The 26,285-nt window shown below is 41.0% G+C and overlaps 1 protein-coding gene across 1 annotated transcript in view; it reads left to right on the top strand.

The window, feature by feature from the left end:
• The window catches only part of KIAA1210 (KIAA1210 ortholog), a 39,727-nt gene extending 14,627 nt beyond the window's left edge, over positions 1 to 25,100 (top strand). Inside the window, exons 2-14 of the mRNA XM_032702361.1 lie at positions 1,278 to 1,354; positions 5,875 to 6,043; positions 10,303 to 10,432; positions 12,364 to 12,522; positions 13,103 to 13,168; positions 14,385 to 14,597; positions 15,081 to 15,183; positions 16,354 to 16,623; positions 16,777 to 17,828; positions 18,415 to 18,463; positions 18,587 to 18,735; positions 19,222 to 19,327; positions 22,954 to 25,100. Coding sequence (XP_032558252.1) covers positions 1,278 to 1,354; positions 5,875 to 6,043; positions 10,303 to 10,432; positions 12,364 to 12,522; positions 13,103 to 13,168; positions 14,385 to 14,597; positions 15,081 to 15,183; positions 16,354 to 16,623; positions 16,777 to 17,828; positions 18,415 to 18,463; positions 18,587 to 18,735; positions 19,222 to 19,327; positions 22,954 to 23,126 — 2,716 coding nt within the window. The 3' untranslated portion in view covers positions 23,127 to 25,100. The remainder of the gene's footprint in view (positions 1 to 1,277; positions 1,355 to 5,874; positions 6,044 to 10,302; positions 10,433 to 12,363; positions 12,523 to 13,102; positions 13,169 to 14,384; positions 14,598 to 15,080; positions 15,184 to 16,353; positions 16,624 to 16,776; positions 17,829 to 18,414; positions 18,464 to 18,586; positions 18,736 to 19,221; positions 19,328 to 22,953) is intronic.
• Positions 25,101 to 26,285: the final 1,185 nt, after the last annotated feature.

Here is a 26,285-nt window from a genome sequence, read left to right as displayed (position 1 = left end):
CAACCTGTCTTTCTGCAGGAGCCCTTTCTCTTTTACTTCCATGGGCTGCACTTTTCTTTTTTCAGACAGACAGTCCCATCACCTCTCCCTCTGAGTTTGTGCACCTTAAGGTTATCTGAGAGTGTGGGCTCATAGGAAAGTCCCAGTGCTTTTGGGCATAACTGATTATAGAATATGTGGGTGATACAGAAGAAATAGTTTAGTGATTGGCCAAAGTAGTACAGAATCAGTCTTGCTTGCTGTTGAGGTACTTGACTTGGCAATATTGTTACACTACTTCCAGGCGGAAAATATTTAGATGAGATCTATGCAGAAGAGGGAGCAGGATTTGTTTCTGGGTAATTTCATTTGTTTGTAAAGATTTCTTACTCTTCAAGTCCTGACACAGTGTATTGGAACTGCTAATGATATAAAAGTACCACCTAGGTATCTTCCAAAGCAAAGGACAGTATTTATGAGCTGCCCTGCTAAACTGTCACATTTCCATTGTTGCTTGACATTTGTACTGTAACTCTCTGGACTGCTGCTTCATTCCTTTGTCTCTGACAGACACTCATTTAGGAGTCTTGGAAAATACAAAGTGGAGCCAGTTAACATTGAATGATCTTAAAACTAGGCTGAACTTTTGTTTTCATCGGGGAGGAAGATGATGCCATCAGCTAATTTGGTTGATCAATAGCCCTGCTGGCGATAAGGTTTCAGAGCTTGTGGCTAAAAGCTGATTGCACTGTATCCAAAATAATTTGATCTATTGGTTTCCACAAATGTAGCATAGCCCAGAATGATGTTTCAGTGCTGATGCTTAACTGGTTTTAATAATGCTGACAGACTAGCCTGGTGCCTGCTGTGAGGACACTGTTAAACATGAACCCTGGGCAGCAGAGCACTTACTTACATTTTTTACAGTAGCATGGAGCTGTCACTCTTTAGTGAAGGTTCATTATTCTAAGACTGGGAAGCATTACAGTGTTTGGTGAGCAAGTGTAGTGACATCTTTCATGGAAGCAAACTTTAATTCTGGTCTCCTAAAAAGAGAGAGGTACTGGCAATAATTAGACTGGTTTGTTAGTTGTGGCTGGAGAAATAACTGTTATTAAAAAATGAGGAAAAGCTCTGTGGCCAATGTACAAAAAAGTGTGCAAGCCATGTTTGTGATAACCATTTGGGCATGTGGTCTCAGAAAGAATCCATCCATGTTCTTTCTTTATGTGGAGTGGGACCATATTCTACTGGGGCAATGGACTAAAATTTAACTGGTACTTTTATTTCTATTTCAGTGACTATATCATGGCTACGGGACCCACAGAGGTCACACAGTCACCTGAATCAGGAGACACAGTTGAAGAGTGCACAGGTAAGCAGTTGTTCCCAGAATGTATAGCTGATTTGGAAGTCAAAATTTATTTTCTTCAGGCAGAGGGGTCTGTAGTGAGTAATTTTGCAGTGTTGTTTTGGTTTTTTGTAGTGTAAAAAATATCTATATGGCTTTGTCCATTGTCAGTATTATGAGAAAGGTTTTTTAATGTGTGATAATGGAGCAGCATATCCTGATGGAGGATATTCTTTTTGTTTCTGACTTGGATTTTTAAAAGCACGATGTTAGAACTTGAAGAGCTGATTGTGTTGCCTGCTTTGGTAGATCCTGCAGAGGTGGGAGCTGAGCCTGTTAACCAACTTCTGTCTGTGGTAGCTGTATTAGTACCCCCTAATATTTGCCACCATCAAAATATTATTAGAAGAGAGAAGCAAATGGCAAAGTGACTGTTAGTTGAACTCTGCATGGCAGATGGAGAGAGGTGAAAAAAGTGTAATGATGGATGCTCAGCAGTGGCTGGCTTCTTAAATTTGTAATCTAGTTTGTTACACAGTCTAGTGCTATCCTGTCAAACTGGTGAGCTTGTGTGAAACCCATGCATGAAAATTTTGTACTCAGGTTCACTAAGATTCACAAAATGGATCAGATTCTGAGCTGGGTGACAGGGAAAGCAGGAGATGGCTCATGATCTGAAGTGTTGGCTCTAAAACCACCAGGAATATTTCTGTCTCTAAATGAACAAAAATGCAAAATACTTAAAGGCTGCTGCTCTATTGCCAAGGTATTCAAGAGACACTTGACTGGACCTGGATAAAGCCATTTGAGGATCTTTTGTTTACTTCCAGTATAATGAAGGATTGCCTCACCTCTTTATAACTTTAATTGGTTTGTGATCTAAAGGTTCCAGGAGGCTAAAATCCTCAGCCTTCACAGTCTTGTCAATTAAATCGATTTCTTGAGGTCTGCCTTATTCTCTGACTAGTAGCAGAGGGCTTCCAGTGCATGCTGCTCCTTCTTGATGGCAGTAACCAGGTCACTGACCAAAACCTGTCAGCACCCAATGTTACCCTTGCTGAATTCCATGATTTTAATGCCTGTCTGGCAATATCAGGTGTTTTTTTATGGAGTTAGAATAATGGTATTTTCTGAAAATTTTGTCTATGGATTAGGGTTTTTGTTTTCATGTGTTTTTATTGTTAAGAGTATCCAGTCCTTGAATTTGAGGGGAAAAACCAGAAAATCTATCCTGACCGCACCCTAGGAAGTCAGAGACCATAGAAGATCCCTAAATTAACTGTTTAATTTAAATATGATCATTGAACTCCCAAATCAGATGATTCTTATGCTTTTTACAGTCTCAGTTTGGCACTGGAAGAAGCATCTATCTTTTCTATCCTGTTATAGGAAAGAATGATTGAAAGAGCAGAAAGTCATGTGTTAATTCTCTGTGCACAGAAGACACAATGAAATAGGCAGTACACAAACAGCAAAAAATACAGAATATACAAACTTTACAGAGAAAGCAAGATGGTTATTCCTGCTCCTTTTCTGTTATAGTTGGCTAAATCATAGTTAACATAAGCAACTAATATTTGGGAAGGCTTTTGCTTTTTAGGGTAGTAACCTTTAAATTTAATATTTTATTTTTAATGCCATGAAATTTAAGATTAGTAACCATAAGAATTCAAAAATCATGAGTCATTGTTCATCAGTGGGTGAAGGGGAAATAGATGTAGTTGTCTGGGCTTGGATTTTTGTTATGCAACGAAATTTTTCCATCTTAAGTAATAAGATCCTCTCTATATTATTAGTTCAAGTATCAGAGAGCACTCTACCAATTCAGTGATATATTGAGCTACTTCACAGTGCACTGAATTGTTACTTAAATGTAGCATCCTTTTAATGGTGTGCAAAACCAGTGCACAGCTGTTCACAGCAGGAAGCAAATATGGGTACTGTCCTTCTGAACCATGCCTTTTGTGCCAAATGCTCTCACACAGAGCAGCCCCACAGTTTCCATCCAGCACTAAGTGTCTAGTAGTGATTTTATCTTTTTTTTTAATGTAATAATATAGCAAGTGCCAGTCTCTGGAACTCCAGGGAAACTTACTGATTTCTGACTCATCCGAGACAGCTGAAGGCTTGGGGCTGAGCAGAGCGTGGTTGAAGAGGAGTTATTGCTGGAGGGGATGTACCCTGCACATTACATAAATTAGAGGCTTAGAGAAGGCACTGAAGCAACTGATGTGTCTGCATCAGAGGACTCTCTGTTGCACAATGATACCCAAACCTTGTCCCATGCCAGCTGAGGTTTGCTCCTTGGCAGTTTTTGCAAATCCTTTCCATGAGCTCCACTTTAAAGTTAGCACCACTTCTGATCTAGACAAGTATTTGGAGTAGTGTTTGGCAATGTTAGCCTTTGTGGTAAGACTTATGTCTGTTTCTCTTAAATGTCCATGGATTCACTTCTTTTTTGTTATTGTGTTGTGGTTTTTTGGTTTGCTTTGTTAACACTCCTCTGGGTCTCTGGAAATACCGGCACCTAATTAAGCTCAGTAATACTTGCACTAAAATCCAACTTGCTTTCTGTCTGTACCACTGTCATCTGACCAATGTACGTGACAATGTCCTTGTTTCTCATTTAGACAGCTTTTGAGTTGCAGAGCTCTTTGCCTGTATCAAAGTTTGCCATTTTGTTCTTTGAGTCATTGGACTGTGTTAGCAGACATGGCTGAATAGATAGTTTTGGGGAACTGCTTTCATGAAACTTTTTCAACTTTTGTTTTGCCTATCTAAAATAAACCAGATCAGCTTTGACAAGTTTCCTGGAAGAATACCATGCACATTGTCTTAATTCCTGATATGAAAGACAGGAATGGTCAGGAGGTGTTTCTGAAGACTCTCTAAAGCACCCTCAACATACTTGTTTTCTTTGAGAGGCTCTGTGGCCTATTCTTGCTGTGTGACCTCTCTTCTCTTGCTATGGGTGCAGCGTGGAGCTCACTGAGCCCCATGAGAGCCTTAACAAATCCAAAAGCCTTGAGATCAGCTCTGTAGTCTGATCCAGGCAATATGACCTGTATGTTTTCTGTGACTGTCTCATTCACTGATGAGCAACCATGGAAGATGGAAGGACCTTCCACTGACAAACCCTCTGTAAGAGTGACACATTCCATTGTTATTCAGATGAGTGGGATTCCAGTGACAGGTTTGCTCCAGATAGTTTGAAAGATAGTTTGGTCTCAGAGACAGCCCACGTCCCTTGGAAAGCAACGTGCAGGTCTTTGCTGGCTGCTGCTGCTCTGCCGTGTCGCCAGTCCACGCTGGACAGTGCAACAGTGTCCTGCATGTTCTGATGTGTGGTGCTGGCACTGGTCTGGAGAGCAGGGAGGAGACAGGGTGAGTAGACCTCAGTATCATTGTTTATTTCTCAAAGTGGCCACTGTCTGATGCAGCTGTGCAGTGGCACAGTTTCAGCCCAGATAAGGCCCATTGGCAGAGGTCCCTCCACGTACAGGGCACACGCTGAGACAGAGCATCGGCGACTAAATCATTACTGGGAGAAGACAATAATTGTGTTGAAATAATGCCTTGCTTATGAAGGAATCCTCCAGCTGTGGGCATTTATTATGCCAACTGCTGTAAAGTATTATTGAACGAAGAACTTGGCTCAGATCTGCAATGATGTTATTGCTCTGCCTATGTATTTTAGTCAATCACGGGGGTCTTAGTACAATAGTTTGGCCCAAACCACTCCAAAGTGACCCCTCAATGTAAGGGTCAGTGACAAAATGCAGTACTTGTGTGCTGAAAGAAAGCAGACTTAAGAATGTTAAAGTATCTTAGATTACTAAAAAGGAAATGTCAGTGAAGCTTCATATGGTTTATTTTGTTATTTTTGTTTAGACAATGGAAAATTTGAAACCAGATTAACAGTTTTCTATTTGTGTTCTTAGTGCTTCTGTGTTTGGGACTTTCGTGTCCTGCAGGGCAATGTCTTAATTTAAGTTTGCTCCATTGTCCTTGAAGGACTTGCTTTTATTCTGGGACAGTGGTTTAATGTGGAAACAGATATTTTTGTTTTAGAGTTTATAAATTATTTTGCCAGTTTCAATCTTTTTGCCAAATTTGAATGTCCTACAGGTGTTGTCTCCTTACTGCACTGAGTAAAGAGAAAGCAGAACTAAACAAAGCTAAGTAAAGAACGTTAAGAGTTAAAGACATTGACAGCAATTTTTTATTAAAAATACAGCAATTATGATTGGTGTTCAGTTGTAGGTAGATACATTCTCTATATAAGGGGTATTTTTGCATAAACTAGAACCTAAGTAGGCACCACTATTGTCAGCTTAATGCCAGTGTTGCTTTAGAGGCAGCAGATGTAAGAACTGCAGCTTCACCTTTCACTGGACTCTAGCACTGAATAATTTAAAAGGAGCTGACTAAAACTGAATGGGCTGCCTTAGCTTTAAGGCTTGCTCCGGAATTTAAGAGATAACATTCTCCAAGCTAAGCGATATCACCAACTTTCATAAATTTTCATTTTTCTCATCTTGCAGGAAAGAAAAAATCCAAATTTCAGACTTTCAAGAACTTCTTTTCCAAGAAGAAAAGGAAAGAGCCTCCACCTCCCAGGGGGGAAAGTAATTTAAAACCTTGCCAGTCCAGCAGCGATGTCAGCATCGCTGTGCTCAACGCTACTGCACTTCATTCACCGAAGGAGTCTGGGTAAGCTGGCAAGGAAGGAAAATAAATAAATAAAAGCAGGCCTCTCACAGCAGTGGGATGAAAGCATGAGTTGGCCCCTTAGGAGCAACCTCTGTCCAAGTTTGTGCAAAACAAGCCCTAATGCTGATGAAGGAATTCCAGGAATTTCCTCTTTCTTTGCTAGTGCTTGAAAAGTCAGACTGGAGAGGAGGGGGAGGGCAGCCAGGGGCGGGGGTGATCCAGCCTCTTAGTCTACAACTACAGATAGCCCAGATTGTTTTGATTGGTTTTAGTGTTTGAAATCTGTCTTGGAAGGCCTGATCAGCAGCAGCTTTACAAGAGGATGATGTTTGAGTAGTGTTAATACAGAGAACACGTGTGGAGTTGCTTTTTTAGCATCAGTGCCCTCTATCATGGCTGCAGTAAAGAGAAAGAAGTATTTCTGGTATATTATCAGCATGTGATTGCTTCTTTAACTTTCTTACCTAGCCATTTAGGCATAGAAAATGATTGAAGGCCCCTGGTTTTGTGTCACCACCCCTGGAGGTCTGGGCATGTGAGTGAGGTTTACAAGTCCATAAGGTGTGTCCAGAGCAGTTCTCAGACCCTGAGTGATGTTAGTTCAAACCCTTGTCCTTTTTTCAGTCGGTGTTGTACAAGCTATCAGCTTGCACTGCTAACACTGCTTCACTGATGTTAGACCACCAAACTACACAACACTTACATTGCAAATCTCTGACTGAATCTGGGCTGGGATAACCCTCTGAGCATGGTTGTGTCTCTTGCCAGGTGTGTCATGGAACAGTATCGGGTAACCTGTAAATTTGGCTGTTTTCCAGCTCCTCCACCCTCCTCATCTTCCCCTGTTAGCCACTAAACCAGGCCTCTCTTTGGATTACTCTACACCTCGGGTTGTGGAGCTGCAGGCTAACAAAGTGTGACAAAACACTGGCCATGTCCAATGGTTTGCAGTGTCTTGTTGGAGGGAGCACTGGATGGATGTGACACTGGTAGAGGGCATGAACAGTTGACTAGAGTGGGACATGACTGAAATCAGCACTGCTGCCAGATGCTTTGTATCATCAAATAGGGCATTGGGTGGAGCTGGACACTGCATTTCTTCTGGTGGAAAACTTACAGATGTTACTTTCTCATGGGTGCTGGCTCCTCCTTGCCCCACCTTTCCTCACTCATTCGGTTTTGTTTATGCAACTGTATCATGAAAATGATCTGGGAACGAAACAACAATCTCTTTGTTTTGTTTGTTAGCATAACAGCAACAGAGTAAGTGACCACACAACCAGTCTCTTGGGGTAGGGGGAATTAGAGTGACTCAGCCCAGTCCAAAAAGTTTAGAGACAGCTGAGCTTACCCCATCAGCCCATAGGAGGCAGCTGTCTGCTCCAGAGGCACAGTCGGTGCAAACTCTTTCTCTTACCCTTAACCAAATATTTCAAGTCCAATTGCTGTTTACCTCAGTGCTATCCTCCAGTGATTATGAACTGTTTTGCAAGATCAGAGATCAGGAAATGAGTAAAACCCTTCTGCTTTTTTCCCTTAGAGATAGGATTAGATGGACTATCGAAAAAACTTAGGGATATGTTTATGCTACTGAAAAACCCTGTCATGTCCAGACTGTGCATGGCATAAGCACACTTTATAAGTACCTAAAGAGACTGAACCATGTAATCCTATGGAAAACCTGATCCTGAAAGCCAGTGGAAATACAGCTTGTGGAGGGTTTATAGCAGGACCCTGAGCTTTGCAATTTCTGGCATGCAGACTATAAAACCCAGTTCTAGAACAATGCTGCTCTTTGCTTGTGCTTGAGGCAGAAGCACTGGTTTTCTTTTTTTCTTTCTTTTTTTTTTAAGCATTGTTTTAAAATCAGGTGCCCACCAAAGCTGCTCTGTCACCCTCCTCCTCAGCTGGACATGGAAGAGAAAATATAGTTAAAGGCTTGTGGGTCAAGATACAGACAAGGAGAGATCACTCACCAATTACCACCACTTTTCATCCCTCTGCTTCAAACACTAATAAAAGGAGTGGGGTTGCAGCAACAAGAAAGGGAAGACAGCACAGGCCACAATGGGTTTAGGAGCTGCTTTCCTGCTGCCTGCAGAGTCCCATCATTTCCTTAGTCATGGCAGCTCAAATGTTGATGCACATGAATGAATCGAGCATTTGTATGGGGAAATCACTGTGGAGATACAGTGGTTAAAAGATCTGGGCTTTAGGTAGTGCATCTTTAGCGTCAATGCAAATATAAATACACTGCCTGGAATTACACAGGAATGCAGATTTGCACATAAGCGACTCATCTGTACTAAAGCTGCAGTTAATTCTATGTTTAATCTAATGCTCTTTCTGTGAATGCCAGAAGAAAATACAGTCATTCTCTTGCAAACACATATGATACACATGCAGAGAGAGGAAAAAAGAAACAGGTCTTGAACTGGCAGTCTAAAGAACAAGGAAACCTTAGCTGCGATTGCCAAGGAATTCCAAGTGAAGAAAGTGAGGAAATCCCCGACTGGAAAGGTTAACACATCCTAATGCACATACACTCTTTGCAGTAAATAGAATATGCTAAGTAATAATGATTATACATTACAGTAAATAAAAGTTACATGACTGTTTTTCCGAATGCAGTAAAATTATGTCTTGCCCATATGGAGTATCTTTCATGCTGAAAAGGACTATAAAAGCAAGCACACAAAAGGATGGGATGGCTTCATTAACTTAATCATGAAGTAAGGCAAGTGCCTTGCTTGCGTGTAGGACTGCTGTCCTGTAGACTAACACAGACATTAACCATCACTTATAATGGAAGGAAGCACAAACTCTGACCTGTGCTGTGAGAGAAAGAGCTCAGATTGCCTTTGACACAATGTAAACATGGAGCAAAATTATTTTGCCCTACTGTGAGACTCGATATAACTGTAAACTGATTGACTATACCTTTGTGGCAACAGGAGGGTTAGTAAGCAGCTGAAGATGTCTCTGGAGACTTAAAGAAGGGAGATGTGGGAGGAAGAAGAGTAATTTTTGGGGTGTTTTTGCATGGTGTATTTACTTTATGAGAGCTCACAGTCCTTCAGGGCTTTCTTCTAAATAGAGAATCTGTGGTTGGGCAAATAACAGAGAAATATTTGATTTTCTTGCAGAAGAGTTTTGACATCCTGGATTTTTCTTGTCAGAGCTGTGTTCCTAATTATCCTGTGTTACCCAGAATCAAACTTCCAGAGCCAGTGAGCATTTCCTGAGCCAAGGAATTCTTGTAACTTGAGTTAGTGATCTCATGGCCTACGATGAGAGAATATTAGTTAAAAGCTAGGATGAAATCCTGGTAGAGGCCATCCTTATGGTCTTCTGAACAAAGTAATGTACAGACAGTGCTTGCCTATGATGGTGGAACTTGGTGAATAAATGATATGAAGTCTTCCTTGTTGTGCCAGCCAAGGGTAAAATTTTCCCTGCCCAACTTAATAGCTCAAACCAAATCAATCTCACCTGTTACAACTCAGTTAACAGTTGTTGTGGGAACTCAACTTTGCTTCACTGGGCTGAACACCCAGTGAGCACAGAAACAGAGCAGGAATATCTTACCTGGGTACTTTAACTTGGCCACAGATGGGTGTGTAAATATGGACATGGACATTTGTCCCACCTATATTTTTTAATATGTTTGGGATCTGGGGATGTTCCAGATACAGGTGAACACAACTGGTTTTATTACTGGACATGAGAGGATTTGAGTCAAGTTTGTTAATGTAACAAAATTTAATTTTCTGCCCACATTTGCGAGATGCAGAAAAATAACCCCCTATCTTTGGCAGGTATGACACACACCAGGATGCAAAGGTTGTATCCTGAATGTCTCATGCTTGGCCCATTGCCAGCCAAGGAGGGCAGGGGATTTCTGTTGCCCCCTTCTGCACTGTAGACATTTCTCAGGGTGGTGTGCATCCACCTAAATCCCATCAGACTAATCACCCTGGGCTCCCTCTCTAGTTCACACAGACTGATCTGTGTTCAATGCAGATGCTGAGTAGTCTGAAAACAGACATCTGCATTCAATCATCATCCTCAAAAGTGTTTCCCCTCCCTTCTGAGTATAAAAGAAGCTAGCAGTGACTACCTTAAACAACTAACATGCACAAATCTGAAGTAAGTGAGATGCATCCTGCACTGGAACTCTTTATGATCCTTCTGCCCTGGTGAAATAGTGTGGGGAAGGTACCCAGTGCACTGACCACTCTTCCCTCCTTCCTTCCCAGGCCCAAAGGAAGCATGGGAAACAAAGCCTTGTCCCATGACAGTGTCTTCATTTTTGAATCTGCACCAGGAAATGTGGCAGGTGATGTGTTGTCTCGGGAAAACATACCTGGAAGAGTGAAAACTTTGCAGGTGAGAACATCATCCTCTCATTCGTGTGCTGCTTTGTGTGAACTGTCTCCTAGGAAACTCTGTTTCTTGATTCCTTTGCTGTGTGCCTTAAGATTTTGCTGACTAAAGTGTCCAAAGGCAGATTTACTACTTTTGGATCTATTCTGCCTCTTGGAAGCTGCATCTTTGAGCAGTGCTGGTGCTTTCAGCCTTGCCCAGATCTCACAGTGTTGGAGTGACATGAATCCAGTTCATGGACTCTTGGAAACTTTCCTTATTGAACGTGTCCTCTTTCAGTGGGATTTATGTTCTTTACTTCATAGCTACTGCTTTTGGGTTAAGGCCATTTATTTATACTATAGACTGTCCCTTACGCTGTTATACTTTAAATATTATTTATGTTATTTTTTTTGGCAATTCTGGCTCTGATGTTTTCACTGTACATGCTATCACCAGTGACTGTGTACGTCTGTGGGATGATGGATATGTCAGGGTGCTGTGACAGCTTTATTTATATGATTATTCTTCTGGTCTTTGCCAGCAAAGGATACTGTATTCTGCTAGATCATTTCCTTCTTCCCAGGCTATACTGAACCCTCCTTGACAGCTCCCTTATGAACTGTTGGTTATATTAAATGCATTTAAGTAACTGCCCAGCTTGGAACACTGAGATAAAAGTTTAAGGTTTTTCCAGGGGTCAAATACAAATAGTTGATAAAGGAGCCAAAGGCCATTGAAATTCTTCTTTTGCTCAGTGTGAGCTTCATGTTGCAAACACAATTGCATCACATGGTAAGTAATTGAAGATGCATGGAGGGGCTTGTTCATCCATAAGACTGCAAAATAGTCCAAGACATTTTTTGTACAACAATAGGAGTAGCAGGAGAAATCATGTTTATATATGACAGAACTTTGTTGTGGGGGAAAAAAGCTCTTTTCATACCATCTCCAGTCCACTGTGCCCTCTCCTCATCCATCCATCATCCTGCAAGGTAATGTAATACTGCCAGCACTATTTTTGTAGCTGTAAGAGACAGCCTTTTTCTGTGAGCTTGACTCATGTCAGAATAAAAGCCAAGCGCTAATAAAAGCTGTTACTTTCTTAGCAATCTAAATTAACTTCTACCACTAGAAGACAGACTGTAAATTCAGAGTTTCCCCCACACAGCTTTGCTGTCTGCATGTAACAAATTTAATAAATCTAACATAGGAAGTTGTGCAAATACACCAAAGCAAATTGACTTTCTGCCTTTTCCTTCCCATTAAGTGCACAGGTGTGTTGTATGTCTTGTGTTGCCATATATTGCAATAAGGGCTAGAAATCTGTTTGAACTGGAGGACTGGTGCATTAAAGGGTGACATTGTGCTACCCTGTGTGGCTGTTAGATCTTGAGGAATTACATTGCATATTAATCTTGTCGAATAAGAATTGCAGCTATTTAGATCTATTTTACAGAGATGTAAATGAATACATATCTTGCAAGAAAACACAGAATTAGGCCTAGAATTTCCCAATATGGTTTAATAAGCAAAGAAGTGGAAAAAACCACAAGTCTACATGTTTATCTTGGAATATTCTGTAGAGATGTTTTCAGTTGAAGGACAAAGTTTCTGTTCAGACCTTGTTTCTATTCCAGCTTTGACATGGCTGACAGACTTAAGCCAAGAATTTTAGTAATGGTGTTTCCTGAAATCTGAACATTTTTAGTTTGAGGGAACATCTGGCTGCTTGTGAGTTTGCAGACTTTGTTTTATTTTTCTTGGTTCAGGGTCTGCCAGAGCATTCTTTTATGCAATCTTGGAAAAGAATCCCCATATCCCTTTGCAAACAAAGCTGTTCCTGGCTGCTGTTGTCATTCTTGCTGTTAATAGGAGCAACTGCATTAAAAGTGTCCAAAATGTTCCCTATAAATAATGCCATTGAAAGTCTGTATTCTAAATTTCAACCACAGCTTCAGCTGCAGCAGAATGTCAGACTTGGATCACCTCCTCTTGTTATAACTGGAAAGAAACTGGAAGATGCAGGTGCTGTTTCTGAGGATGATGGTTTACCTAGAAGCCCTCCTGAAATTTCAACCCTTCATGAAGTTCTGACAGATTCACCAAACAAGGTATAATTGTCACGTCACCTTGATGACCACCTGTACAGAAAAGAGAAAATCTGCCTGGAGAAGGGGAAGACCTTTTTGCTTGCTTGTGATAAATTGTGATGGTATGGATCAGTCAGAACCAGAAAAAATTAATAGGTGGATTGTGGACTTGTCACTCTGAGGGATATCTAGAAAGTGACCTTACAAATACCCTTTCTGGGTAAAATGTTCCATGCTTTTGTGTAGACCAATACTGAGACAGTTGTGACCTACATAATTAGCAAATGAATGATTTTGGACTTCAGAGAACAGGTGAGCACTTGTAAATTTGAAGATTTTAAAACAATAAGCCAAAATAATTGTATAAAATATGTTGCCTCATGTGGTCAACCTTCATGGCAAATCTCATAGCAGGAGAAAGCTCCGCTACTTTGTTTGATCCCAATGAAGAAATGAAAGCTACTGTGTAAGGCAGGAACTCAGTGACCCTTCCTTTATCTTTCCTCTTGTGTTTTCTCATAATTAGCACTGGATATCCAGCCCCAGATAATTCAGTGTGATACTTCCCTTGACTTACCCTCTTCCTCATTTTATCCCACAGTCCTCCAACCCTGTTCAGCGTCATAGCTCTTTGAGTTTAGGCGGCACAGACAGTGAAGATGAACAGGTAAATAGCTACTTTTCCTGTTAATAAACTTTCCTGAGACAGCATGTGTGGTGTCTGTATGGAGCCAGTACAATCATTTTACTTTTTAAAATTTATTCTGGGTACAGTGTATCCCAGGAAACAATTCTTTAGCACTCCAGAGTGAGGCAAGCAATACTGAAAATGTGCCTCTTTGAGTTTTGAATAAGAAATAAAGTCAGGCAGAAATCTAGTGGTAAGTGGTTTGTTTGAACAGCATAGTCAGTTCTTTGACGAAGTATGAATCTGCAAAGTTACACAACAAAAATTTTAGCTACCTTAAACACACAAAAAATGTACCTTGACAATTTCTGTAGATCGGATGGAAAGATATTTTCATTATCTCTAAACTTCATCAGCGTACATGTTTTAAATGCTGTTTTATATCCCAAGCCGAAACAAAACTAAAATCTGAATGCCAGGCTCAGTGCAATGGCTGTGTGTCACCTTGCTTTATGAATGAAGCTTGTTTGGCACATCTGTGACATTTTGCAGATGTTCCAAAAAGTTTGGTCCACGTTTCAAAACAGTAGCAAAACCAGTCAAACTGCATGTTTAGGGGGTTTTCTATGAACACTTGTGTAAACCCTTTATTTTGATAGCCTAATCTAAGGTTACTGCTCTTTAGTTCCCCAGAGCAGCATTGCTGCAAGGCTGAGATCCACATCCCTGTCTGGAAGATGGTTCTGGGATACTTGTTGGACAGAAGCATTTGATTCTCCTGAAAGTGGATATTAAAAGAGAAAGTGGCTATAACAAATTTCTTAGAGATAAAGAGGAACAAGCATCCATGCTACTTTTGGTGGTTTCTGTACTTTTTTTTATTACTGTGTTCCTGTACTGTCACATTACTGATACGGGAATGCAGCTATACAAACGGCACCAGTGTCTCCTGCTGGTGTGTGCATGTACTGCAAACGGGTTTTCAGATAAGAAATGGGAAGGAGACAAGCTGAGGCTCTTACTGTGGGAAAGCAAGAGACAGGTGTTTCTCACTCTGTGTAACATACAGCTGAACACACAGAACTGAGTAATCTCTGTGCAAAGACGACTTTAGGCAAGTATTTTAAAAAGAGGTTTTATGCCCCGAAACACAGCCATTTCAGACTTCTGAAATGGAAGGGGTAGCAGGAGGAAACTGTTCCAGAGTTGTAGGGAAGCCAAGCAGAATGTAGAGCATTGTGTTTGTCTTTTACAGACACCTTCTGGAGCTTCCTCCAGGCCCATCAGTCCTTCCTCCCCTGCCACTCTGGGGGTCTCCATCTCACGAGGCAGCAGCTTCCTTCCTGTTGACTTCACCACCCCTGCCAGTCCCCTGGGCTGCCTGGACACCTCAGCAGCCAGGCACAGGATTGCCATAAACCCTCGGAAACAGAAAGGCTTTACCAACAAGAATCAGCAACCCCTCCAGGTAAGTGTTTTCCTGAAAAGAATCGCTCAGCAGAAGGAAATAATGGGAATTTTAACTAGTATTTAAATAGTTTTAAATTTTTTCTTTCTTATCCATGTTCATTTACTTCTTGTGTTGGAGGAAGGGAAACCACCTATTTGCACCAACCAACCAACCAAAAAAAGCCTCGGAAAACTTCAGTATCATGGAAACTGAAGAAAGTGGAAGTTTTGGTTTTCGTTATTTAGCCAAAAAGCTGGGGGTTATGCTTCATTTGTAAAAACATTCCTGTTGTTTGAAAAGCTAGCTGTCATTTTTAAAGAGGCTTAAGTCTATTTCTACAAGTCTAGTTCTTAACTGGAGTAGTACATTAACCACAGTGTTGGTAAATTACAGGGTGGAGGTTTTGTGTCTATGTTTTGAGTATTCATAAAAGTTCATGTGTATTAAATACAATCTTTGTGCGTGATTCTTTAATTAAAAGATCTTACTGCACTTCATTAGGTGGAACAGCTGGAAAATGGAGCATGTGTTCCTGCAACTCCAGAAAAGAAGGAAAATTCAACAGAATTACTTGAGAGTGACAAACATAAAAGTGATTGGGAAGGTAATAAAGACTTAATTGTTGCTACTTTAGGTGCTTGAACTCTGACAGGACCTATTTGAATTTTAAGTCTTTTAAAACTAGTTATCTTTTGGTTTTATATCATAAAATCAATCCTGGCTGCTAAAGTGTTATGATGGAAAAAGTCATGTACACTCAACACAGTGGTGCTGAAGTGGTGAACTTTGAGGGCAGCATTAAAAAATACATTAAGTGAAAGCACCATGTTCAGAAGTACCTCTCCTACACAGCTATTTGGGTCACATTGGCTATCAAACTAAGTTCCTTAACACTAAGGAAAACCTTAACCTCAGCATTATATCTGTTATGTGTGACAGGTGACTTTGACTGGCTTGTGTTTACTAGGGCTTCTTTTGCTGCTCACCCCCTTATCAACTGAATAACAGCTAATTGCCAGTAGTAACACAATTGGAAGTTGTAAAACAAATGAAATTTCTCCAAACAGCACCAAAAGACTTTTCTCTGTAGCACTACCTTACCTGGCTGATGGTAGTGCAATGGTGTTATGGGAACGTTGGCACTTTGTTGTCAGGGCAAACTCAGGGCAAACCCAGTGCTATCAGGCATCAGTTACTGTGTGTGCAGGCACATCTAAGCTATCCAGGTGATCAACAACCCTGCTTGAAGCTGCAGGAGGCAGAGCTACCTGATGTTGAGGTGTCATGCTTATATGCAGAGAATTCTCCAGGTCATTGTAGACAGCCTTTCTAGGCATATGCATGAAGAAATGTCTAGGGAAATCTAGCTAGTAGTCTTACGATTGGGGATATGCACAAAAAACAACTAAACATCAACTAATTTGGTACACCTGAAGCAGACAGCAACTTTCAGTCGTTCCCTGGATTCTCTGGATTAGGTATGTTCAAACTAAAAACTTTGTTATTCTTTCACTTGGACAGCCCTTTTCTAAACATGCTTTTAACAGCCTTATTTATCAGTTAATGGTACCCAGACGTGTTAAATGATTGTACTGTCTGGAATGAATTAGTCATACAGATGGTGTTTGAATTGTAACCTTTAAGTGCACACTCTTCTCTGTTTAATACAGGATTATCAGCCCAGGTGGGACAATTTTCAAAGGGAGGCAGTTCTGTGGAGACACTGGGTGTAAAACTCCCACTGATGCTGCCCGTGACTCTTGTGATTCCACAGCTGTGGCAGGAGGCTCCTGTGCTTTGCTGCAGGAGGATGCAAGCCTTCCCTGCATGGACCATCATCATAGAGCAGCCACACTCCCTCTGAGACCTGAGCCTTCCCCAGTCAGTCTGGAGGAACACTACAGTGCAAAAGTGTTGCACTCTTCAGATGAGTCTGCTGATGAATTGAAAGAACACCAGCAAAGTACTGGGACTGAAGTACTTCCACTTCCAGAGGTGCAAACAACTCAAAGGAGAAGCTGCTGTGTCTCCAGAAATACCAGCAGCTGACTTGTTTAGCGGTGGTGCAGAAACAGAGGACATAGATATATTGGCAAATATGTCCTCACTAAATTCTGTGGACCCAAACATCAAAGCCCAGGAAAAGGGGGATCCACTGTTTACTGGCAAAGTAGAAACCTGCTTGGGTACTGCTGAGAAACCATTCCAACTGTGCGTCCCAGGTACTGCACTAAGCACTCACAGGTTGCAGTAGCTGATTCAGAGTCTTGTGGTGGCGTTGAGACAGTGGCTGTTTTGGAGCCTGAAAACAGTCCAGTAACAAGAAATAAGAAAGAAACTTGTGAAATTATGGAATCTCAGTCACCCAAAGGCAATGCAGAAAAAAAAATAGACACTGCTGCATCTGTCTCGGAAGCAGGTTGTGTGCTACCTCGTGGTAAATTGGAAGGATGTTTTAAAGCAGAAACTGTTCCTGTTTCAAAGGGTAACAAACAGGCCAGCACATCGTGCATTTCTGAAAAACTTTCCATTGGGTGTCTTGCCTCTTCGAGTTTGGCTGGCTTGAAGAGTAATATACCTTCTGATGATGACAGTAGGGAGTACCAGATAAGCAGTACAGATTCTCACAGAAAAACAGTGGAAGGCAATCAGTCTTCAGATGAAAATGTGAAAACTCCACTGAAGACTCCTTCTGCTAAACCAGTCCGATTCACCATTGCACCAGCATGGCAAAGATCTCTCTCAGGGGGTTCAAATTCAAAGGAAGATTCCTATTCCAGAAGTTCCCCAACATCCCCTATAAGACCAGAATTCTTTGAGGGAACAACAAAAGAGCACACACGTTTTGATGCAGACATCCAGGAATCAGCAAAAACCAATTCAGATAGATTTGGTCGAGATTGTAAGGACAGAGATCTGCATTTGAATTCTTTTATGGAGTGGGCTGACCATGAAACACAAAATGCTGAGAACCCATTTGGGATCAGACTAAGGAGAACATCTTCTTTACTAAAATACCAGAGTGAAAGCCGTGTAGAGTCTCCAAAGCTGATCCCCTCAACTGTTCCCATTACTTCTTCTGCTTCAACCAAGGAGGATCAGAAATTGATGGGAACTGGGAAGCCACCTCCAAGCCTTCCTGTTGGCACAAAACCAGTTGTTAAAAAGCCTGATCTCCTAGAAGACAAAAATCCCCCAAGACCAGATCAGAAGAAGTGGCAAAGAAGCAAAATGGTCATAAACCTTCAGGTATTTATGCTGTGTTTTTAACCAGACACTGTAGAAAACAGTGGTCATGTAATAGGCTTGGCAGAGTGGCAAACAAAAGATAAAAATCCTCTTGGTGAGGACCAAATTCAGCCTTGAGTTTGTCAGAACTATAATTTAATTGGCTTGATGATTTGGTCAGTCAAGAGAATTCTTGGTTTATCTTAATGAGGGGTGTGTTCCAGCAAGAATAACAACAATAACTTGAGGGCTATATTTGAAACATTTCTGGTACGAGGTACTTGTGCATATAGTCAGAGTTTTAACACAGTTTTTTAAAACTTGCTACTGTTTGGTAGTTAATAATTCAGACTGCATCTGCTCAAACCTTAACTAGAAGTTGCATTAGGTGTGATTATTTTTTTCTACAATGACTTAATTTAAAATATTTAAAAAGTGACAAGGCAGCCTGTATTTTACTGTCTACATGAAAAAAAATCATGTTTAGCATGTTAATTTAGTCTGCAATATAAGGATTTTGTTTCAAAGACAAAATCCAGTTCACAACGACCTTAGTGGAGTTCTGCCATTGACTTAAATGGAAGCGGAGTCAGGTCAAAAACTCCAGAATAAACAGGAAAAAGCAGTTATTGCCAAGGACAAAATCATCAGGGAAGGTAATTTTATCTCCACAGTGTTCAAGAGTATTACAGATGCTGAAGGATTTTAAAACATGAACACTAGCTTTAGTCTGACTTGACCTAAATCCCTTCTTTACTTCAAAAATGCTTCTTTTGTAGAAAAAGTCACTCCATATTTGGAAACTGCTTCCTCTGAGCCAGCTTGGGTCTCCATGGCAAAGCTAAAACAAAAGGGTTTCCAGGACCACCCTCTTGCCAAAGAACATAAAGCTGAAGACAAAGCTTTGACCAAAGTGGATCAGGAGGAGGTAGAGTACCAAGTAATGTTGCACGGGTGTGAATCCTGCCCTAGGTTGCCTGGGTGCTTTTGCAAACTGTTCAATGTCATCTTCATGGGAGGTGTGTTGTGAGCACTACCCAAAGAAAGATTTGCAGGGCTGGCCTCTAAAAACACTGACACAGACAACTGATGCAAGTGAGCAAACACACATGTGCCTACACTATCCCAGTGATTTGTTTCAGAGCTCCTGTATGTTCCTTTGCACTACTCAAACCCAAACATTTTCAGAGCTTGCTTATTGCCCAGAATGTATTTATGTAGCCCAAGAGCTGCTTTGAGCTGTATTAGCTTCCTCACTGCCTTCTCCCTCCCTCCCACAGGATGTCCCCAGCCATCCTTGTCTGGCTTTTGCTGCATTTCCCACAGTCGGGTTTGGGATGTTGCCAGGGTGAGCTTTATGAATGCCAGTGGCTAGTGGTTCAGTTGCATTCTTTCTTCTCCCCTCATGCTGTAGCAAGGGATCTGTGCTAGTGAGAACATACTGAAGAAGAATCTGCCTTCCAACTTGAGCTCTCAGGAGAAGAAAATGCAAATGAAGACCAATGTGTCTGCAGCAACAGGTATTCTTTTTCTTTACATCTTTACGTAGTGGCTATGGTTTATACCAGTAAGTGGTGTAGGTGGCAGGTGATGGGGGAAGATAGACCCATTTTTATAGTCAGCACATTTTATATAAGGCCCGTTCAGAGTGTACTTAAGTCAACATAATGGCTTGCTCGTTCAGCAGAGAAAGCAAGTGAGGAACTTCTATCTCCACTGCCAGTTCACGGAATGGCATATAAACAGTCTGGTGATTTATTACCGGCCAAGGTCAGTACTAAAGAATAGCAGCTGAAGTTGGAGAGCGTCCAGAAGAGAGCAGCAAAAAAAGGTCAGGACTTCTAGACCTCAGTCAGCCAGGAAATTACTGATAGAAGGGGATTTGTTTAGTCTAGAAAAGACAATAGAATTTTCTGTAGAGGCCAAGGCTAGTCTTTATGAGCTTAAAATGCACCAGGGGATGTTTAGCTTAGATGTTAGGAAATACCATCTAATAATAAGAGTGGTGAAGTGCAGAAAAGTGTGGCTTGCATATGGAGTGTATGCAGTTTCCATTGCTGGATGTGTTGAAGAGATAAACACGTATCAAGAATAATTTAGGCAGAGTGAGTTTCACCCTCAGGTGAACAGAGGCTCGATGCCCCCTCTCCTGATCTGTTAGCTGAGTTTCTGGATAATAAAGATGCAGGGGAAGAGTGTGACTCAGACATCGTGACTCACATTACCCTCTTCCAAGGCTTCTGCTGGGCTGCAGCTTATCCCTCTCTGCTTACTCAGTGTGGTGCCAAACCTCCAGCTACATATAGATAAGCTGGTTCTTCAGCTGTAAAAGCATATTGTGCCGGCTGAAAGCTATTGATTTCAGATACTGCCTAAGAAGATGAGAAATGCCCCACTGTGTCAGAGCTGTGGCTTTTCTGTTCCAGATTCCTGTGCTGACACAGTAGGAGATGCTGTCTAGAGAGAGCACACGCTCCTGGCCACTTTTCCCTTGTAATCTGCCAGCATCCAGAGTTGTTGTGCTAGAGACTTTAGGTGGTACCTCTGTGCTGCTCCCTGTAGTAGTTGTTTTTAGAGCTGTTATCCATTTCTGAATCTACAGGTTCTACAAAATAAGCTTTCTCCCTCGCTACAGATATCTGGCTGGCTCAGGATGTGTGCACCAAAACAGAAGCTCTGATGGCAGTTGCCAATTAACTCTGTGTGACTAACATACAGAAAGGGTTTTGTTACAAGCCAGCTTTGTCTTATGCTTTTAGGTGCAAAGTGAGAGATGAAATGTAAACAGGCCAAGATTTTTGCTTGGATTAGGTCTTCCTTTGAAAGACTGGCACAAGCAGACTGGATTTCTGTTTGTTGAATCATCTAAACCTTGGAAGCCAGCAGCCTTCAGTCAAAATTCAGAACTTCACAAACAAATCCGCTACTCCTTTACTAGAACTTGCACTCTTTGTGGTCCTTGCAGCAGAATTACAAGTTTTTGTGCATCACCTCTTCCTAAGAATTGGCCTAGTTTCCTGACATTTGATAACTGTTTCCTTGCCTCCAGAGACAGCGTTTATTTATAGGCATGTTCTAGTGTTCCACACCTTGAACATCACGAAAAGCTCTGACTAGTGCTGATGTTTATGGAAAACACTGCTCCTCTGCTGCTTGCAAAACCACACCCTATTGTTTAGGAAATGTTCAGCACTGTCCATGTGTGAGTAGGAAACTGGGAATCCCAAATGTAACCTCCCCTTTATTTGATTCCCATTAGCACAGCCAGCAATTTGGCTAGTTGAAGGTCCTGGTGGTGAACAGGCTGTAGATTTAATATCCAGAGGAATTATTAATTTGGATCATGCTTTTTGGCATATGTTAACTGTTAGCAGTTTTCTTAATGACTGGTTGAAGTTTTCTATGTGATCCACACAAGCTGCATGCAACAGCAAGAGCCAGGACAGCTCAAGGTCAGCTAAGCTTGGAAGAGAATTCCAAGACATCAGTTCCTTACTTTAATGAGTGTTGTTACTACTGCATGACAGCCCATGTCACAACCAAGGGAAGTTTCCTCTTGCTCTCCCACCTCACCTTAAGCCCCATGAGGTTGGTCTCAAGCCTGTCTTCCTGCAAACAGGAGTGAGCCACTGTTTTTGGATTTTGTTTTACCTTGTGCTGTTGAGACCATGCAAACAGTTTTAGAGTCGCTTTTGCTTATTAAAAAGAAGGAGGTCTTCCAAAATGTGGAAATTAATTTTCAAAATAAAAATTTCAGTAACACCTAAATTCCTACATCTTCTTAGATACTTCTGAAAGTCTGCTGCGTATGAGCTGTGTATGTAGAGCTGCAGCCTGTTTTTAATGAATAGTATACTTCCTCTAGTATTCCTAAGTACAGTTTGCCTCCCACAAGAACTACCAACCAGCCAGAATTTTTGAAAGACAAGGGACCTCCTGAGTGGAAATAGGGAACTACTTTGGCTCTGCTCAGGAGTGTGACTGATGGAGCTGATGGATATTTTCCATTGATTTCAGCTCAAGCAAGCTCAAGCTTCTTGCACTTAACATGGCTTAAGTCCACATGTGGCCTCTGTTGTTGTGCTGGAGCACAGCAGCCTAATCATACCTGCCTCACACCACACACAGACTAGTCAAGTATGAGAAAAAGTCTGAGTTTTCTTAGTTTGACTGACGCAGAAATGAAGTACTGCCCTGGATTGAAATGGATGGAGAGAGCACGATGATGAAAAGACTTGTGAACCATATCTCAAGAATGAGAGCTGCATTCCCTGAAGCCCCATTCTGGGATGTCTGTCTGAAGGCATTAATTTTGAAAAATTTCAAATAAGATGAATGGAGGAGGCCTTTTCTAAATAGGCACTCAAAGGCATACAGGGAGCATTATCTGTATTCCTCATTCCTTTGTGAGGATGACAGGCTTCTGTTAGGCTGCATCAAGAGGAAACACCTAGTCCAGTTTTTTGGCTTAAAAGTCCAAGAATATAAAGCACTGGTTTGATCCCTACCTAGTATTTAATAATATTGCTGCAGCAATATTTGTGCCAGCAGTGAGGACTGAAAAAAAACTTTAAGTCTTCTCAGTGCTGAAAAACATATACCAGTTACTTTTAACTCCACAGCAAGCCTGGGGTGATCCTTATCCTGCAGATATTTTGCTTCCATTTTCCTATGTACTCAGGAGTCTTATTCCTGGATTTTCTTGCACTCACAGAGCAGAAGTAGTCTGTGGAACTCCTTGCTGTGCACTTTAATGGAAGTCAAGTGTTTGAAAAGATTAGAAATTAATTAGCCGAGAATATGAATTAGAAAAATAACTGGTGCTATAGTCTCCACATGCTTGAAGAATTTTGAGAATTTCTTCATTTATCAGGGCTTAGACACTTGCTGTTGGGACTGAAGAGAAGATTCTTATATTACTCACTAGCAGCTTGCTATCAATTTTCCCGTTGCAGTAGCTGGCCCTTGCTACTGCTGTAGCTGGACCAGATAGTGCAGAGATAACCAGTTTAACAATCTTCTGACTTATTTGTGATTCACAAGCATTTTGGGCTGTAAAACAATTGCTTTAAAGATGAGGAAATATTACTGGCAGAAATGGAGTCTTTAGCCTTCGGATGAGTGATGGATATCTTCTTGTTGGCAGGTAAAGTTGAACCTATTTCTCAGGAAGCATCTGTGATTCCTGCTGTTGAAAAGGAAGCAAGGCACTCCTCTAACCTGCCAATGACACCCTGCAGTCCTGCTGAACCACCGTGGCTGTCCCTGGCCAAGAAGAAAGCCAAAGCATGGAGTGAAATGCCCCAGATTGTACAATAGCAAATGACAGGAGCATCCTTCTTTGTATTGCCAATAGCTGCATTAACTCCATTTAATCCTTCTTTACTGTGACCATTTTTTGGAGAAATTAGAGCCTTAAAGCTTTGATCAGACTGTTGTATGTAAATACATGATGAAGAAATGCCATTGCAGGCTTAATTTGATGTATTAGGAAGCTGAACATTTCCTACTACCAAACACTAGGAAAACTTGATTTTTATATCCTTATGCATTGATGGTGATGTTCCAAAGAGGACATGCTTCAGGCTTTTGCAACATTTCTCTAGCAAAATATGTTTTTAAAGTTTCTTTTAAAGAAACTCTTTCTTTTAAAGACCATACAGTATTTTGTGCAGTTTCTTTGAGCTAAGAAATTAATGTATGCTATAGAATAGATACAATGCTGGGCACTGACGCATCATGACTCATGGGCACTGATGTCATCACACTTCTTTCTCTAATGCTCTGGGATGGGCAGTCTGACTTTGCTTCAGATTGTTAATGGATCTTCTTTGTGATAGCTGTGAGATCTAAACACATTATGAGTTAGAGCAATTCTGGCTTTTGTGTGGTTTGAAGTCACAACGCTTTGGTCTTGGTGCTTTGCTCACAGATACCCAGTGGAATGGCCCAGAGCCACACATCCATTCTCTGCCATGCACTGGAAAACCATCACACTGTAGTGTATGCTCTGCTTTTGGTTCCACCTTTGGAAATCTGGGGTAATTTAGACATTCTGCTAAAAGAATCCATCCTTTCTTTAATTATGGCAAACAGTGATTTTTTTTGTGTGTGTGTGAGATTCCTCAGCCAATTGTCTCTCTTAAAGACTGTGTTGGGGATGAGAACTCTGCTCCTTAGAAGGTGGCATCTTGTTTTCAAGAAGTGCCACTCTCTATGTTCATATGGATATGTATTTAGTCAGTTGTATTTAATATTAGTGATACAAGGGGCATCTGCTTTCCTTCTTGTCTCCTCAGTCTTTAACCTGTAACTCAACATCAGTCTGAGAATGTGCAGCTGGGGCAGGATTATTCTCTCAGGGCCTGGCCTTGCAGTCACTTAAACTGACAAAAGTTTTGCTATTGGCTTTGAAGGACACAGACATTTAAAAAAGAAGCTTTGTAAAATGATGTTAGTGACATAAGTGGTAGTAGCACTTAATGGTCCTTTTCAGTTCTTACAGCATTGCACATTATGTAGCTTTTGTTTACAGTCAGTGCAAGATTTGAAGGCTGACTTGGCTGATGGACTGTTTTTAGCTGGAAAGTTGGTAGATATTTTAGGGATAATAATATCTATTGATAGAATTAACTGCAAAATGAAATTAAATTGGTTCAGATCAGCTCAAACAAGACTTAATCTTCCAGTCTTGGCCTGAATTTAATAAGTAGCAATTTGAAAACAGTATTAATTATGAGGTAGACAGTGATTTTTAATTTTTTTTTTCATATAGGTGAAAACTTACCCAAGTAGGCTCAGAATCTATAGATACTCTTTATTCTGGAATTAGCACCAGAAAGAGTAGGAGTTTCACGTTGGCTTGGTAATCAATATCTATTTTATTACTTGTTTTTCTCTGCTTTAGGAAGCATATCTTCTCTTACAAAGAACTGAAACATTTGTATTTCTCTGAAACTTTTGACTGTAATGTAAGTGAACATACTCAGCTTTGATTCATGAAGTTTTCTACAGCTGCCATCCCATCACAAGCTTACTGACCCTGTGAAATACGGGCATTTCTATATTCAGTAAACTCTCATCTCTTTTTATTAATATGGATTGTGATCCTTCATCCAAAGTACTGCAAATGATACTATAATCTCTCTTTCCCTGTGTTTGCTTTTGGTCTTAATATTGTTCCTGTCTTTTATGTTTGGTATGTATATATGTTTTTGTAATCCTTGTCTTGAAGGAACCCTGTTTGTATTCCATTCCCATATTTGGTTTACTATTAAATGCTGTTGCCAGTGATGATGGTATAATTTCTGGGAAAAAAAGAGGGATGAATGACCCTCATTCATTAAGGAAAAAAATAAAAAAGAGGTCTTTGGTCAATATAGACTCTATGCATGGATATACTGCACAGATTTTGTTTTGAGGTGATTTTGTGTAACCTAAGACTGATCAACATGGCTGGTCAGACTAAGAAACTTTTCTAAATCTAGCTATTTAGCAGTTTAAAAATATCATCAGAGAGCTGATGGCTCTCCTTTTGTTCTGGAGTTATTGCTCCTCCAGTGAAGAGTTGGTTTGAAGGCAAGCACTCATGGTTGTAGGAAGCCCTGAAAATACTTCTTCAAATGTGTTCAAACAAGCTGCTCTAGAACATTTTGGAGGTGCTTTAAAAAAGAAGGAAAACACAAGAGAATCATGTGATGTTGCATTTGAAATTCACTTGCATTTTGGATTTCTGAAATTATTGTTTTCAAGTTTCTCTCTTCCAACTAAGGGAACAAAAAGCACATAGAGAAAACATCAAAACTGAGGCTCTGGAGTATCAGGGATTTATTGATGCATTTATAGAAGTTGGTAACTCCATTAGCAGGGTTTTGATTTCCTGTTGTCCAAGTGTGGTTTTCAGGTGTTCGATCAGTAAAAATAACCAACATAACAAGCACCCTTTGGGTGGTTATTTCTAGACACAGTCACCATCTTTGAAAATGAGCTGTGTTGAAGTGGGGAGTTCTTTGAAGAACGTCACTGTGAGGTTTTGTGCCTCGGGATCTCTGGCAGAGGATGTAGAAATCTGTCCCTGGAATTCCCTGTGCACAGTCCAGAGACTGGGGCTTGGCTTTGGTGCTGCTGTGTGACAGCAGAGGGTGCTGGAGCCTTCCCCGAGCGGCGCAGAGGCTGCTCAGTGTTGGAGAAGGCGAATTTCAGCGTGGTTGTAGGTGCACTGTTAAAGTAAGGGGAAAGCACTAAACACTGGCCCTTCTCATGTTAAAGTTTGGATAGAGAGGGCCCCCCTAACATATTACGTTATGTCTTTTTAAGGGCTGCAGTCTAAAATAGCGAATGTAATTTGTTTTGAACCATTACAGCAGAAATTCTAAGCTTAGCGACGCTGTGACTCCTGAGTTTGTGCCACCTGCTCTGCTAAGTGCTTTTGAGATCAATACAGGAAGGATATTAGCCTGTGGAGATACTCTATCCTTT

Source organism: Chiroxiphia lanceolata, chromosome 14 (genome assembly GCF_009829145.1).
Source record: "Chiroxiphia lanceolata isolate bChiLan1 chromosome 14, bChiLan1.pri, whole genome shotgun sequence".
In the NCBI taxonomy this organism is placed as follows: domain Eukaryota; kingdom Metazoa; phylum Chordata; class Aves; order Passeriformes; family Pipridae; genus Chiroxiphia; species Chiroxiphia lanceolata.
The sequence above is the reverse complement of the archived record's forward strand: the minus strand, read 5'-3'. Positions and strand labels throughout refer to the sequence as shown.